This window comes from Manacus candei, unplaced genomic scaffold, assembly GCF_025592945.1.
Source record: "Manacus candei isolate 608988 ecotype Guabito, Panama unplaced genomic scaffold, ASM2559294v1 h1tg000014l, whole genome shotgun sequence".
Lineage (NCBI taxonomy): Eukaryota > Metazoa > Chordata > Aves > Passeriformes > Pipridae > Manacus > Manacus candei.
The window spans coordinates 2,067,735-2,084,817 of NW_026138062.1; the positions used below are offsets into that span (position 1 = coordinate 2,067,735).

Below are 17,083 nucleotides of genomic sequence, written 5' to 3' on the forward strand. Positions count from 1 at the left end.
GTCTAACATTGTGTCCATTTTGTTTCTGCATCGCATCTCCAGCATCTTTTTGCATGTGGTGGTTTTATCGGATTGTCACTTTGAGACCTTCTCACATTCACTTTGGGAATGAAACTCTTTCTGTTAGTAGTAAAAATTAATCTAATGAAGTTTTTTCTATGCAGTACAGTTGAAAGTGACTTGAAGCATTTTCAAACAGACAAAAGGCAAATGTTTGCTGTGACGCCAAATGGGTGCAAGGCACGTGAGCAGTGCTGTGATTGATGCTTGTCTAGAGGGCAGGCATCCTCACTCTGCCTCCTAGCAGATACTCAAAGATACTCCAGCTTAAGCGCAGGCACATTTGTTGGTTTGGGGATGTGAACTATCCAAGGAAGAAATTAAAAGAATCTGCAATGTAGGTTAAGTGGCGCTTCAGGTAGTGCCCGGTAGCATCCAGCATGGCACTGGTTACTCCGATACTCCTGTTTGTTTTCACAAACCAGCACCTCACAGTTTTTGAGCGGATGACCGCTGTGAGGAGACCGTAACCTCTTGATTTCAAAGGAACCATCGTTTCTCTGGTGCCTCTGTGGTTAATGTAAGAAAGGTGTCTTGCCATAAACTTTTTCCGAGGTATTCAGCAATGTTGGGAAGGGGTCGGCCTGGGCAGGAAGCCCTTGTCTGTGCTATAAAGAAAATAGCAAGCAACAAAATGAAAGCATCAAAGGACTAACAGGATGCAGTCCCAGGAGTCCTCTCTGGCATGTTAGTCCTTCTTGAAAGTTAGCATTGAGTGAAGAGTGACCTTAAAACTCGCTTCATTCAAACAGACTGGGCTCAAGTTTAAAGTTCAAGGCATTTTGTTTTTTCACCTGTTTCCTACAGTTTTTAAGAAACTTCTGAAGAATTAATGTGTAACTATATCTGGTCACAGAGCCAATGTGGAGAATTTTTCTCAAGGGAAAATAATGTTACTGTATGGAGTGAGAGAAATGGATACTTTCTGAGTGGAGTTTTATTTTCTTGAAACTTTTTCACCCTAACCCACTGCTACCATGATTGCAAACAGCCCTGGAGCTGGCATAAAACACATGCTATTTCTTACTTTATTTTTGAAAGAAGCTGGTAGGATCCTATAGTTGTCTGAATCATGGTGAAAAGGTGATTTTTTGCTGAAGCTGCTCCTGCTACTTAGGAAGCAAGGTCTTGCTTTGGGCACAACCTGTGAGCAAAGAGCCTGGTTGCAGTGGGTACATGTTGACTGAGCCAGTGACTGGCCACATTGCCACCCACCCCTCTCTCACCATGTTGGAACTGTTGGGCCTGAGAGGGAAAACTAAAGCCCTGACCCAAAACTCCATTGGTAGGAGAGGATAGATGTGGATACAGAGCTGCAGCCCTACCAGTGCTAATGCCAAGTGGCAACCTGGGCTGCTGGCTGACACTGGTTATGAGCCTCTTCTGGTTTTACCCAGCAACATCTACCTGTATGATCCTGAAGTAGTTACTTTATTTTCTGATCTTTGCATCTTATCTTATGAAGCAACTAGTAACTGATCCCGTAAGTAATTTGGCAGGTTGTCTTTCATAGCTAAAAGAAATAGTTTGCCAAGATGACATACAGATTTTACTCGTGTTTCCCCATGCCATTAAATTTTAATGATTCTTGCATGAATATTTCATGAAAGTACCTTCTGAATGGGTTTGTTTAGTCCTGGCAGCTAATACTTAGTATAAAGTTTTGAGGGGGGGGTTGTTTGGTTTTTGGTGGGTTTTCTTTTCCTCTCAGGTGGTTTAGTGCAGGTAAGAAGTGTCAAACTGGATTAAGTGAGAAAAGGCAACTTCTTGTTGGTGATTCAGCAAGGGGATGCTGCCTGTAACTCTTTTCAGCTGCTTAGTGGAAGCCTGTGAAATGACCCTCAAATACAATTCTGCTCTGTGCTCTCTGGCCACAAGGTGGCTAAAAATGTTGTGAAAGCCCATGATATGCAAGTGCTTTAAATGATGCTAATACATCTGCAGCCTTTCTGCAGCGCAACACACGGCACACAGGAGACAAGATTTATTGTGCATAAAATTGTATATGTCTTATTTATATGGAGTGGTGTTTAGAAAATGTTATTACCAATAACTCCTCAGCTGGAAGGCTGGGCTTGGCTTTGTTGTTGGGTTTTCTTTTTTATAGGAGAAGTCATTGTTCCCAACCCATGCAGTGTGAGCAACAGGGCCACTGTGGACCACAGTGGTGCCATGGGGAGCTCAGTGGCCACCTGCCCATGAAGCCACAGCTCCATGAGTACATCAGCCTCAAGGCTCTACACAAACTGTGGCTGAAAATTTAACTTCCCACTCCATCTCCATTTGTACTGCCTGCTAAATCCATCTCAAACGCTAAATCGGAAACACTTGTCCAAACTTGGGTTAGCAAGTTCTTTTGTTGCTGTTGAATTTTGTGGACCTGCACGAGGATGATGGGTGTGTTCCTTCAAAGGGGTGATGTTTCCGAGCAGCCAACTGCTGCGCCATCAGAAACGGGTACTTAGTTTTTACTGGGTTTAGGAGTGGTAACACTCTTCCCTGCAAACTTTTTGGAAGCTTATCTCCAGCTGTACAGTAGGGACAGGGCTTTTGTTTAATGGAAATGAAGCATATCTTTTTCTTACAGATGCACCACTCACTATAGAGCTTTTTATGTGCATTTTAGGTTTCCCTTTTTATTTTTTAACTTATTAACTCTGACAAGTAACCTCTTGGTTGTGAACAATTTAATTCACGATTCATTTTTCTGATTCAAAGTGAACACGAGTGCCCTAATCCCCTAATGGGAATTAATTGCATGTTTCAGTGCTTAACTCTGATCCTTTCTCAATCCCCACTGGGACAAGTTTCTTCCTGAAGGATCTGTGTTTGTTATTCAAAACACAGTCTAAAAGGTAATGATTTTTCTTATAAAAGAGACTTGGGCTGACTGAATATTAATGCTTTTCTTATTGTGAGGGAATGAGCTGCATCCAAAAAAAACTCATTTATGTCATGAAGGATAAATTACTCTGAAGTATATCTGATAAAATACGGGGGGGGGGGGAATCAGTATGTTCTTTTTCCCGTGTGGAAGCAGTTTGTCAGTAAATAAAGGCACAGTTTTTGCTTGGAAAACTGTATTTTGATAGAGAGAAAAACTGTTTATTTCACCAAGGGGGAAATTTGCTTTGCTACTGAGGATTTTAAATGACACTGCTCTTGGCCAGCAATGCACCCTTTTGGATAACTGACCTAACAGTTTACTAAAATAAGAATAAATAGCAGAGAACAGATTGCATTTCTACTTCCAGTCTGTTTTTAAAGATTTTTCAAACTTGAAATACACTGTTTAATGCCCTCTTCCCAAGAGGAGCTGCACATGCTCCTTGGGTGTTGGATGTCTGGCCCAACCAGACAACTGTGGATGAGGCAGGCTCTGCCCAGTCAGCGACCAAGGGTAAAATGTGGAAAAACATCACAATGCAAGAACTGCTTCTGCCTTACAGAAATAATAGGAGATAAACAGGACACAGTGTGAAAAGTAACACAGGAATGATGGAGGTACCTTTCCCCCCACACACCATTCAGTAAAGTCAGTCTTTTATCCCATTTAAACCAATATTGAGTGTTTCATGCTCACAAATAAAACAAATGGTCATGCAGAGTCTGTTTTCAAGAGAGGTTTAGCATGTGTGCAGACCTGAGGTGCTTTAGCACTTTGGAGTGTCTGTCTGGGGACAAGAGGAGCACGGCCTTACCTGGTCTTCCTGCCTGCAGCCATAGCTTCCAGTTTCATTAGGGCTGAAATACCACATCTCTCCTCCCACGAGCCCCCAAGGTAAATAAATGGAAGGAACATGCACAGACAGGAGGGGTGAAGGGGTTTGGGAAAACATGACCAGTTCTGCAAATCACCTCATATTTACAGCCATCATCATTCCCCTCCCCTGAAGGAGCAGGACAGACTTCAATGGCACGTTTCAGACAGCCCCTGCTTGCTCGGGATGTGGTTATCACAGGCCACCCCACTTCCCTCCCTGGCACCCACAGTTTGCTGTTCTGCATTGGTTGGTCACTCAGCATGTGAGACCTTGGAGCTGGGGTTATTGCAAATCCATCAGCATGTCCATGAGATAACTCAACGCCAGGTTACATTTGCTTTTGGGGTGTCACTGAGCACGGCACCACACACTTGCTGCAGCACAGCTCACACAGTGGTGGGAAAGAGAAAAAATTAAAAAGGGTTGAGAGCTTTTCCTGAGGCACAGGAATGTGTTGGCTGACACTGGGGATTCCTTAGAGAAACCATGGGATGTAATTTGGTTACGGCAAAGATCTACAAAAGGTTGACTTTGTCTTGTTGTGTTTTGCACTGATGCATTTTCTATCCGAAAATTTTCAAGATACTTGAATTTAGTACAATACTTAAATGTGATGTAGGACTACAAAGACCTAGGTTTTTGCACATGTCCAAACAGCCTTGCATGTCCAAGGTGCTGTGGTGTGGGTGTGGTTCTCCAGGGCAGCCACATGGTAACAGATGCCTTTGTCTTTCAGCTGCTTTTGCAGGTACGATGGCCCGTGTCTTTGTCTACGGCACACTTAAGAAGGGCCAGCCCAACTACAAGCACATGATCAACACAGCCAAGGGGCTAGCAAAATTCCAAGGAAGGGGCCGCACGGTGGAGAAGTACCCGCTGGTGATTGCAGGAAAATACAATATTCCTTACATGCTGAACATCCCGGGGACGGGCCACCATGTTGCTGGGGAGATCTACTCAGTTGATGACCAGATGCTGCAGTTCCTGGATGAGTTTGAAGGCTGCCCAGACATGTACCAGCGTACCCTGATGAGAATCGAGGTGGTGGAGTGGGAAGGGAAGGGCGGTGCCGAGGGCATCCTGGAGTGCTTCGTGTACAGCACAGCCACGTACCCGCCCGAGTGGGTGGGGCTCCCCTACTATGACAGTTACGACGCCTCAGGGAAACACGGCCTGTCCTACGTCCTACGCGAAAGCCGAGAATAGAAATGGGAGGCAGCACAGCCTGGCCGAAGGCATAGTACTAAGCATGTGTTGATCAGTAACCTTTCCAGGAAAGCTGTAATACCTTTTTATTAAAATGCAGGATCTCTTGTAACCTTCCCAACCCAGGACCCTTGGTGCTAGAGCTGAAGTCCTGTAAGCCCAGAGTTGGAGACTCCCTCCCCAGGTAGTCAGTGTCCTCCTCACCCCCACTAACCTGCTGCAAAGAATAGGTTTTCATGAGGGGTAAAAACAGTGTATATGCACACCTGGCCTGGGGTCTAATTATTTCCTCAATTTCCCCCTTTGCCTTGGTGCACAATGGAGGTCAGTGAAAGGCAGAGGAACAGACTAATTTTATGGGTTTTTTTCCTGAATTGACAAAATTTCATGTGTAGTTCTCCAAGGTGGATGGAATAATGATGATACTATTGCACTAATAGCTGAAACTGATTTAAAAGTCACGTCTGCAAAGTAAAGCACAACTCGCGCTGAATGTTGACTTGTAATGGTATTTAGTAGGTTACTGAAGATACTCTGTGCTTCTAGACAAATAGGAACTTGCTGAAAAAAATAGAGAAAATTTAAAGATTATTCTTACTCTGCATCGCAGTGTGGTTTTTTTGAACTGGAAAGGTATATTTTTAAATAATGTTTAACTTCATAAGGTACTGTGAAAAAATACTAAGATATTATAAAAAAATCATATTTAAAATTGTGTTTTTAATTTAACATTCTAAGCACTTTAGGTTCCACTTCAGTTCACTGAGTGACTGTAGGATTTGGGGGGGCATAGGAGGGGTGAGTGAAGTTGGGGACCAGGAAAAGCAAACCTACTGAAGCTGTTGTGAGCACTTACTGTCAAGGCGACTTTCTGCCAAGCACTTTAATGCAGAATTTGCAACCATAGGCAAACTGAGCTTTCTATTGGGGGAAAGATTTTTATATACAATATAAAAATATTCAAACTACCTGTATTGTGATTATTGCAACATTTAAATTGGGGAAAAAAATATGTAAAGAAGACTGTTGTCCCCCTGACCCAACCAACTGTGCTGGTTTCTGTACAATCTGGGAAAATTGTGGCTTTCTGTTGTTACACTCCTGTGCCTTATATTTTCCTTCAACTGCAGGGTTTGGTACAAATAGATTGTACAGTATACAAAGCTGTCAAAGGGATGGGAGCAGGGAATGTATGCCATGCAGTGAGCCAAAGTACAATTAAATGCACTTATGATACCATTAGGAACAACACTGTACTTTTGCTTCACTGCCAGTAGTCCTGTGATGGCCGGAGGAGATCCACAGTAGAGAATCAGACCAGGGACCCAGGGTAAGGAATCAGCCTAAACTTCAGCAGAAGTAGGCACTGCTGCATCTCATCTAGAAAAACAGACAGAAAGCTTTTTTGTTGCTGGAGTAAGCAAATTAAGTAATTCGAAAGTAGAATACTTGTGTCTCTTTACACTACTTTTTTGTTTAGGGCAACCTGCAGAAGCTGGACTGTGCTCCTTTAGGAAGGGCCAGGATGGCAGTAAGGAGATTTCTAGGGAGATCTGCAGAGTGTCTGCCTCTGTTTCTCCAACTTTAACAGCATTAATTTTCCTGGAAAACAAGTATTACCCAAACACTCTCCTTCCTCATACTGATGTGTTTTGTAAACTAATTCACTAAGCAGATCCCTGTCCCTTGGCTGCGTGAGTTAGCAGCGTCTCAATAACATGAAAAATTCCTCTTCAGGCAGAAGTTTCAAGCAGAATCATGAACTTTTCTGGTTGAACATGAGTGACCAGCCCTGCCACAGACTGTTTTCATCCTTCACCTTTTGGTAAAGGGCCCAGGTGCCTCTGGCCAGTGGGTTGCTTTCTAGGAAGTGGCATTACTCTATACTTCTTAAGGCAAGAAAATGAGAGCAGGGCAGCTCCTCTTTGCGGCAGTGGTCAAGGCACAGCAGGAAGGATGACTTAGAGGTATGTAGAAAGAACAGCTGTGGGAGGTGAGCCCAAAGGCAGGAGTAGCCAGTGTCCTGGCCCAGGAGCAGGCAGCAGCAGAATCCTAGGCAGGAGCACAGGGACCGGATGATGCTGCAGAACACAGGGACTGCGGAGGTCTGTCTGCATCCAGTGGGCTGTGGCTACTGACTTACCAAGCTAGGGCACAGGATGGAAGAAGGAGCCTCTGTTAATCACAAACTAACATTTTGGACCCAGTACACTTCTGGTATCTACATCATCTTGTGCGGCATGAAATTCCTGAGTGAGGAGGAGAAAATACTCCTTGCCCAAGTCACCAGCCCTTTTACTTCTGTTCAAGGCTCTTAAATATTCCTCCTCTCCAGGCCCTCTCTGGTTTCCCATACTGGATACACAGCTTTTCCAGCATGATATAGTCTTGTATTATGAACAGCCCTCGTTTTTCACACAGCCTTTAGTAAAAGCCTCTGCACAACAAAAGATCGGAGACTTGGTCTCCCTTTCCTGTAAGAATTCAGGAGGAGGCCTGGTCTGAGGGACAGTACGTGCCTCTAGCAATACCTTGGGATGGCTGAAGGGATCTGAGGACAGTGCCACCTCCTTCTGTTAAGACTTGCATGCAGTAATCAGTATAAAGAAGACTAAAGGGAGGGGCAAAATTGAGCATGGAGTTTGAATAAAAGACAAATCCCTTAAACTTTAAATGAAAACACACAACAAAAGTCTGCACTAGCAAAATAAAGCCTCTAACCTATAATTTAAATCTAGTCTATACAAAGCATTCAAAATATTACAATAAATCTGATCAGAATTTAAGCCATTGGTGATACTTGTGCAGCACTTCAACAGAGGGTAGGGTAACTGCTCAGTTTACTCAGTGGTTAATTTTTCATTCTTGCCAACAATTCTGTGCAGCCTGGCTGGGGCCTCAAACCAGGGACATTACTGTGGAGAAGACAAATCAGATTTGGGCTTTTGTTGTGTTTTCTTTTTTTTTTAAAGAGGCTTTTCCTGTTTTAAAGCAGAAATGGTATTTTATTGATTTTATTTGATCCTGAAAAATCAAAGCATTACAAAGGTTATGTACAAGTATTTCTGAAAGTAAAAATCTGGGATCCATTGCCAAGATTTAACATCTGTGTTTGCTGTCTTAACCACTGATACAGTAAATATGCCTGCATAAAATCTTGCACATAGTACTGTCCATTTTCTGTGTTGAACTGCCTTAATGTTACTTTATGGATGAAAATAATAAAGGCTTAGTTAATTCAACAGTGTGGAGGCAACCTTTCATTCCAGTTCCACCAGCAGATCTCCTTCTCCAACAGTATCACCAGCTTTGCAGTGCACAGCTTTCACCTACGGTACAGAAACAGCAGTAATTTAAAACCTTGCTCAATAACACGGTGAAAGGAATGTTTTGGTTGACATGGCTTATACAGAGTATCACATCTGCATGCATGGGGTAAATGGCCACTGTGCAACATGATGACCACCCCAGGGATCACAGATGCACATCTGCTGGAAGGGCCTTAAGAGTGTGACTGCTCAACCTCCAGTGTTCAGAGTCCAGCTGAGTTTTGAGTACCTGTGAGAATGGAGACTCCAGCACCTCTCCAGTTCTTGACCAAATCATGTCCAATCCCCTCAGGCAACTACCACTAGCTGGTTTTCTTAAGACAGAGGTACTTGAAGACCTAAACATCAGATGGAGATAGCGCTTTAAAAATTCAAAAGCACCTTTCTTCCACCTGGTTGCACTGCTGTTCATTTACTACTAAAGTTCTATATCTTTCAGAGGACAGGCTGACACTCCAACACTTACGCTGGGATGTTTCAATGAAATATTCCACTATTTCTTGCATTACAGTTTTTAAGTATAGCTGAATTTTGGGACTGCAGCCATGAAATGGGTTTCTCTCAATTCCCAGACAGCTGGGATAGATGATTCAAATCTGAATTGTGATCCTTTAACATAACTGAACTTGGCAAAGGGCTACCACTGTCAAATAAATGCAGCTACATCAGTAGATGAATTGTATACTCATGTGCAGATTCCTGAATTTTAAAACACAAAATCTTATACTAGTCCCTTATTTCCTTTATAAAAGGCTACAACATATTTGAATACCCTTTCAGCACATGGACCTCCAGAAAATATTTGAAGCTTTATATTACAGTTTGCTTGCAATATTAATTCAGAGCTCACGCTGACATGCCCAAATCCTTGTTCAGCAGTTGGCTCATTTTAATAATCCAAATGCTATCTTGGGCTCCTAAAGGAAATCCACAGCATACCCAAAGTACCAGGCTACGATGGCCACACTATTGCCCACACACGTTTGACAGTCTAAAGCCCTGTGAGCTGTAAGCAGATCTCTGACTCTGTAGCACAGGCACATTCACAGCACTGCTCAAGAAATGATGCTGAATACTACACGGGGAAAAACAGTGTGATATGTACAAACAAGGGCTTTATTTCCAAAATCAGTAGCTAGGCAGCCTACCTGATTCCTGAGCCTCAATCTTTTAAGAGATGAAAACAGTGTGAAAAACATCCTACCTCTTGCTTTTCTTTTTCTACAAAGCCAAGGTTCAGCAAACATTGGAGCTAACTAGTGTTTCAAACTCCCCAGTGATTTCTGAAATGCAGTGGGGCCAGCTCCTTGTTCTGACCCAGGCACAGCTGTCCCATAGAAGACAGGAGGCACGCCAGTTCCTCTCCATCTTTCCCTCATTTTTAAACCACCTGCAGCTGGAGTAAACTCAAAGTAGACAAAAACAAGCCACTTTTCTCACAATTACAAACAGGAAGATGGGGTTTGATACAGAAAAGGAATTCAGTCAGGAATGAAAATGGGAACATCTTTCAGCTGAAGACAAACGAACTGAGTTTCAAAACACAGTTTCAAAGCATCAAAACATGGACTAACAGCCAGTACCAAACATCCCATTCCTGTGGACGGGCCAAGTTATTTTAGCACTTAGAGCCATGACTTTGCACTGCAGAACGGGATGAATTCTGTTTAGCAGCTTCATTTCTACACAGCCCAAAACTTGTCTTTTTCAAATTCTTAAAATTCTAAAGAATCAAATAATTTCCTAATTATTATTAAATTTGGGGCTCCAAGGGGACATTGCAAGGCACACATCAGGCCCACTGCATAGCCTTTGCACCATTCACATCCCACCTTGGAGGATTAATAAGCCAAACACAGCTTTTACGTGGCATCTGTACACAGTGAGTGGAAATATTTCTTACTGGGAGAAGTACAAGCAGGATTTTAAGGAATAAGCCCATGGATTGCAGAACACGATGGTGGGAAAGGGAGGGTTAAAGAAAAATAAATGGGGGGGTGGGAGAGGGAATGGCATTTTAATTACAAATACTCATGAGTTAAAAACAGTGGATGCAAAAAGCAGCATTAAGGGGTTAAAAGAAGCAAAACTAAATGCTTGGAAATATTAATGAAGTGAGAGAATAAATTATATAGAAATCAATGCATGAAATGAAATAATAAAGTAGCAATGTCAGAGCAACGGGAAAAGGAACATACTCCCTCTCTCACTATTTTTTTCTCTTGAGACCCAATTTTGCACTGGATATACTGGAAGAGGCAAGCCCTGGGACCCAGTCTCAGTAACAATTTTAGAGCTGTGCCAAATAAGCCTTTCTTGTAAACACACAAACAGTCCTTGGCATAGAGGCCTGTCCTAAAATCTCGGCGAACCTTGCCAGTGGCTAACCCCGTCCCTGCCTGGAGAGTCGGGCTCCCTGCTGCCTCCCTCTGGGATGAGGGGCCTTGCACTGGGAGAGCAGAGCAGCTCGACCCCAGGCAAACATGAATTGGGGCAGGTAAGGAAATAGGCAACAGAAGAGAATATATACCCAGATCCAGACTATGCTCTCCCACTGGAAAGGATGTATCAGGGGCCCAAGTCTAGGTGATGGTTTCAGGCTGTGAATTATAATCTGACACAGGGATGCTCTGAGGCCCCAAGCTGGGGGCTGACAGTCCCCAAACCAGCTGGGGTTTAAGGCATGCCCTCCTCATATAAGCTTAACCAGTTCCTGCCCTGAGCGCTCGCTTTGGCACATTCCACACTGCAGGAGAGTCCCAGCTCAAGGGCTACAATGCTGATCCTTCAGAAGATATCACAGTGCACAGCCTTGCAAAGGTTAACAAATGTGCAGATCTGGGCTTGATATTTAACAGTCACAACAATTAAAAAATTGCTTCTCTCTTCCTCCTGCAAAAGCACTTTCTATGCCTTGTTCTGAGTGGGGTTTTTTAATGGCAAATTGTTTGCCATTAAATAATTAACTGGCAAAGAGATGTCTCTTCTTTGGTTGCTCTCTGGAAAGATGAAATTTGGAGAAATGGTCTGCAACACCTTTCAATTCAACTTGGCATTGTAACATCAGAGAAAACAAATCATTTAGGAGAAAGAGAGTTATATGAATTTCTGAGGCCAGTAAAACTATTTCCTGCTGTGCTATCTAAGGCTCGGAACTACTTATAACAGCATTCACAGCAGATGCAAATGTTACAAAATTAAAGACACCTCATTTTGAAAGACTTACAACAATCAGACTTAATTCCTTAACAACCAGAACCTTCTTTTTTTCCTTTTTAAATTCTATCCTGTTTGACAAGCTGCATATGGTTTTAAGTGACCCAAGGTAGCTTACCTTGCCTGTTTTAGCAGCAATCATACTGTTCTGCATTTTCATTGCTTCAATTACACAAATCTCTTGACCTTCCAAAACCTGGTAAAATTCAAGCAGTATAAAATGAGAATAGAGCATTTGAAATTTTCTAAGTGCAATGATTCTTCTGGAAAATAAAAGGATTATTTCATTAAATGCTATAAATGCTTTCATGGCACAAGTCAAGTCAGCTGGTTACACAGTCACAACACAAATGACAATCACAAAACTGGCACCAAAATAGGGAAAAAGGAATCACCTACTTAAAACTATCACCCCAGGCAAGCCTGAAAGGCTCCTCTCCCACCCCATCCATTCAGCTCCAACTTCTACAGTTCAGACTTCACATCGACCACAGTTCAACATCAATTAAATCCAGAGCAAAATTTAATTTGTGCATTTTTGGCTGGGGAACTTTTGCTTTGCTTCCCTGGCACAGGGCCCACAGATACTAATACTGATTCAGAAGCCAAAAGTTTCTTGGCACATATCCGGGGGAGCTTGGGCTGGAAGCTCCATCGCTACCCAATAGGCTAATGCTGAGGAGAATGTCACACCTCTGCTCATGGCAGCATCTGGATGGCAGCTGATGACTTCGGACTGACAGAAGACAGGTGAGGAACCACCAGCTCTCATCTGCAGGGGAGGCGTCGCAGAGGCAAAACCATCATTTTCACCACAGCTGAGAGCTCTTAAAAGGGAACATTGAAGTTTCCTCTTCTGCTTGTTTGCACCCTGCTAACAGGCATGTGCAAGCTCAAGGTCACCAGTAACCCACTGGGCTGCTCCGCTCGGCTCTCTGTGCCTCCAGTCAGATCCTCCCTCCAACATCTCGTAACACACTGCACAGAGGAAACAGCCACTCAGGGCTTTACAGTGGTTGAAGGGGCTGCCTATACAGGAGGGGAAAAACAGGGGATTCAGAATTTCCCCCTCCTGTAACCCAGCAATCATCCCATGAAGATGATGTATTGCCAGAGAGGGAAGGGTGCCAGGCTCTACATGCCAGGATTTAGGACTTGTGCAGGTACACCCCTCTGGGATGCCTGGTTCCAAGTGCCCACTGCAAGTCTTTTCATTGGGCTCTTTCATAGATGTAGGCTGCTATTCCCTTATTATCCCAGCAAGTTTGGGATACTTTCTCTCTGATGTTCAAGTTTCAGTAAAGATGGTAATCTGAAACCTGCAGAGGTCTGATTTATGCACTGTTATATGTGCCAGTGCCAACAAAATGTGTTTGTTTATACACATACAAATATACACATAGATATATTTCTCTAATTATATGTAAAATGAATAATACATATCTCAGGACAAGTGTATACCACTTTGGAGGAATATATTAACAGACAGATGTGAAGTCAGAGATCAAATGCACATTGCATAAAGAACATTACAAAAATTTAAATAAAGGTCTAAGCAAGACAGAAGAAAAGGCATTAAAAGGTGCTTACACACCCTTTCTCCAACACACTTCAACTACACTATGACAGGTTTTAGAAGGTAAATATGAAAAATATTTGCTAAGGAAACACGGTATATTAACTGGATACAGAGAATAACCAACACCCAATGCTTCACCTGCAGAAATTCCATCCTGAGCTTCAGGTGAGCATTTAAGTCATTAGCAGTGTCAAATTTGGTGAATAGTATCAGACTTGCTCTTTGTCCCCAGTTATTTCCCATCTATTCCATTTCCCTGTCTTTTGTCTCCTTCCTTCCACACCTGCAGCTCTGCCCATAGCCTTGTCCCACCAGCTCACTCTTTCCTTTATTGCTTCTTCTCTCTTCCTGATCTCAATGCTTGTCTTTTCTTCCATCTGCTCTGAACTTTCTGAGGTTAAGAAGAAGCTATGAATTATCTACTACTGACTTTAAAAGAACAAAAAAAAAAAAAGGAAAGAATGTTTGTTGGAGGGCTTTTTTTAAATAATGCTATTATTAAAAAATGCATTTCAAAAGCAACTTTGCCATCCTCTGGCTAAACTCAACTATCAGAGAGCCAACAACATGGGCCTCTAAAGGTTGCTGAAGATTGAGATGCCAAGCAGGACAGGTTGGAATTCAGTGGCCTAATTTCAAGGGCACAAGAAACTCTTTTCTTGAGCCCTGGTGCAATTTAACTGTAACATGGCTTCATCAGGTGGATGGTGTGCAAATGAACCAGTTAGTAATTATCTAAACAGAGTTCTGGAAACACATCTACTGGAAAAATACAGAATTGTCTCTGTAGATCTTAAGTATGGTGCTAAAATGCCAGGAAATATTAGCAATTGTGGGGTGGAAATACCCCTTAATCTAAATTTCTTCTCATTTTCTTCCCTTTCTCAAAAATAAAGTTTTGTGCTTTATATAATACCTGCTGGGTTGATGACAAGACAATCAGTGTCTGGGAAGGAAATAACCCCCCTCAAACCACAAAATATATAGTCAAAGTATTCAGTTAATATCTAGAGTCTCACTAATTTGGAAGGGAGAAGGCACTCAGCAGGTACCACGCGTGAAAATGCTGTGTCAGTACTTCTGGTGATGCGCAATTTGTTGAAAATTACCTTGGCATAAGTCTCACTTAAGCACAGAAGTTTAATTACTGTTCTTATGTTAAACCTCTACAGCTCTGCTCATTGTGTTGCAAAGCAACAAATCCTAAAATTAGGCACTTGTATCTCTTTTTTCTCTTTTTCAGCCTTTTAAGCATTGTATGCTTTCTTTCATTCCATAATTGCACATATCCTTTTACCTGTTATTTAGCCAGCAAATGAAAACTGCAGCGATGTGCACAAGTTCTTGCTAACTTATTTAAGGATTTATCTGGACCATTTTAATGCTGCATTTTCACTGTATAATTTACTTCTTTCAGTAGATGGTAAACCAATGTATACTACCATCTTTACATTTCAATTTAGAGAGGTCTCGGTGATGACCCAAATCTGTCAAAAAAGGCAACTAAAATCAAACAAAAAATCTGATTGATTGGAACCAAGTAAAATAAAAGGGCTCTTTTTCTTAAAAGAAATAAATCTCAGATATCTTTTTCACACAGTTATGATACAGACAAATCAACATTTACACTGCTTGGTATATCAAAATAAATGAGTGATTAACTGTTAGACCTGCAGTCTGCATTTTGTCACCGTCTACTGCACAGTTCAAAGTAGGTGTTCAGTTTGTTCTCCATAGAGTGATAAGGGGAAAAAAAAAAGGGAAAAAAAGGAAAAAAAAAAAGAAGAAGAAATACAAATATCATTAAAGAGGAGGGTATTTACATCTCAATGCTCCTAACATTTGTGATGTGAATTTGGGAACAGTCAATAGTACTGTTTGGATAACTCAGGGACTGCGCGGTGGTTGTTCTCTCCTCCGACTGAAAGGTTACACACAGGACAGGGAACTGTCTCTGGTCATTTCCCAACCAAGCAACTCACGCCACAGGGTGGAAGCAGAATCTGAGAAGGAGCAACCCCAATCCGTTCTCACTGCACCTACATGAGGACCACAAAGACTATCTGCACTTACAGATAGGGCTCTTTAAAGTTCTAGAAACACAAAAAGACAGCGCGCACCCGAGGGCATTGCTACCACGGGATCTCTGTGAACACGGTACACTTTCTGCAGACTTTTGTGCGTCATCGGATAAAGACTTAATGATTGTGACAGGACGTCTCCCATGTTAGGCTTACAAAATGGTCACAAGCCCCACAAGTCTTTCTGATAAACCCAATGGGCACTGATGTATTTCCCCGCTCTCTGTCTAATTGGTGTAAAGTTTGCAGATCTGAATCACCGATCTTTTATCCAGCTTGCTGCGTCCTCTCCTTTGACATGAGGTCAGGGTTCACATTCGCATCCGATTATCGAAGTGGCACTCATTAACCGGCAGCCTGCCTCGCACCAAAATGAGTTCGCTGGAAGGGGAACTCGGCCCATTTACTCAGCAGATTTCAGCATTTTAAGGAGGCCTGAATGTCACACAGTATTGCTACGTTTTGAGGAGTTTCAGACATCTCCAGCTGATGATTAATTGTGAGTGATGGGAAATAAAATCCAGTAAAGCCAGCTGCTTGCCATGGTCGGCAAAATTACTATAATGGATATAGGCTGCCAATTTTCCAGTTTTACTGGCAAGTCTTCCAAGTGTAATTAAGGGAAGTTATAAATGATATGGAAATCTATCAAGTCCCATTTATTTTCAGAGGACTCTTTCCCCTGAGACTTTTATCTTCAAGCTTATAGTTTGCTTTGTTGTGCTAATGATTTAAACCACTTCTTATTTCTGATTAAAGCCCCCAATATCCTTCACAAGAAGTTAGATCCACTTTATTCAGAAGGATTTAAAGAAACAGAAGCCTTTTTAAAGTTGTGTTTGTAAGCCATGCTGAGCTCCCACTTTCTCTGTGTAGGCATAACAGAGCATCCTCCATCTTAGGCACCTCACTACCATCTAGATTTCTGCTTCTGGCAGATTCTGGAGATTGGGAAAGATTTGGTGGGGGGGGAAGGTGGGAAAAGAGGGAATTAAAAAAATAATTAAAACATCCACCATTAACAAAGCCCCAACTTGCATCCAAATCCTAAATCCTCCAAAACAAAGATCGTAGGTGCTGCCTTAGATGCTAAGCATTTAGCACGGAGTACTGTTTCTCACTAATGTTGTTTGATTTGGAATAAAAGCATGAAAATGATGTGCAAAGGCCTAAAATTGGAGATGTAAAGGATGACTGCACAGTATTCCATTTCTCAATTTCATCCTTCAGAGCCACAAAATGGGGGTGATACAGTTACTGGATGAGATTTACAGTAACAGCTGTGGTCTTCCCACACAAGGGAGGACCTTCTAATGGGCTAAGGTCTGTTTTGAACAGACGGGGAGTAGCAAAACAAGGTTCCCTATTAAGGGTGTGCAGTAATATTCCTGATAAAGAAAATGAGTAGTCATAGTCAGATTGCTTTAAAAGACCTAAATCTCCTTTTGCTGTAAAAAAATAAAAATAAAAATTAAAAAAAAAAATAGAGCTATTTTAGAAAATGCTAACTGCTAAAAAAATGTAAGACATGTAATGTAAGAGTTTGTTTTTTTCTTAATCTCCTCCCTACGAACGGTAAAGAATGCATAGGAACCAGTGCCAGGGGCATATGGCTTTCTCCTGTGCTGAACATTCATACAAAAGACAGGTTCATCAGTCATTGGAGTATCTGGATAAAAAAATTAGCTCCTGATGGATGGTATTTAGAGCTTACCTGCTGCTAGTACATTACCAGAGAAGCACAGGTTTTGAAACCCATATGACATTAGAAACTGCAGACCATGAAGTACCCCACGTGCAGGCGCGCTCATAATGTACGCCAGGTTATACAAAATAAGAAATAAGCTA

The 17,083-nt window shown here is 42.2% G+C and overlaps 2 protein-coding genes across 5 annotated transcripts in view; one reads left to right on the forward strand and one right to left on the reverse strand.

Moving 5' to 3' along the window:
• Positions 1 to 8,272, forward strand: part of GGACT (gamma-glutamylamine cyclotransferase) — a 29,827-nt gene extending 21,555 nt beyond the window's left edge. For all 3 annotated transcript variants that reach the window (XM_051780681.1, XM_051780680.1, XM_051780678.1), the window contains exon 2: positions 4,561 to 8,272. In XM_051780681.1, coding sequence (XP_051636641.1) covers positions 4,578 to 5,030 — 453 coding nt within the window. In that variant the 5' untranslated portion in view covers positions 4,561 to 4,577 and the 3' untranslated portion in view covers positions 5,031 to 8,272. The remainder of the gene's footprint in view (positions 1 to 4,560) is intronic.
• The window catches only part of PCCA (propionyl-CoA carboxylase subunit alpha), a 278,565-nt gene continuing 269,432 nt past the window's right edge, over positions 7,951 to 17,083 (reverse strand). For both annotated transcript variants that reach the window (XM_051780610.1, XM_051780611.1), the window contains exons 23-24: positions 11,694 to 11,771; positions 7,951 to 8,359 (exon numbers count right to left, since the gene is read on the reverse strand). In XM_051780610.1, the coding sequence (XP_051636570.1) occupies positions 8,291 to 8,359; positions 11,694 to 11,771 (147 nt within the window). In that variant the 3' untranslated portion in view covers positions 7,951 to 8,290. The remainder of the gene's footprint in view (positions 8,360 to 11,693; positions 11,772 to 17,083) is intronic.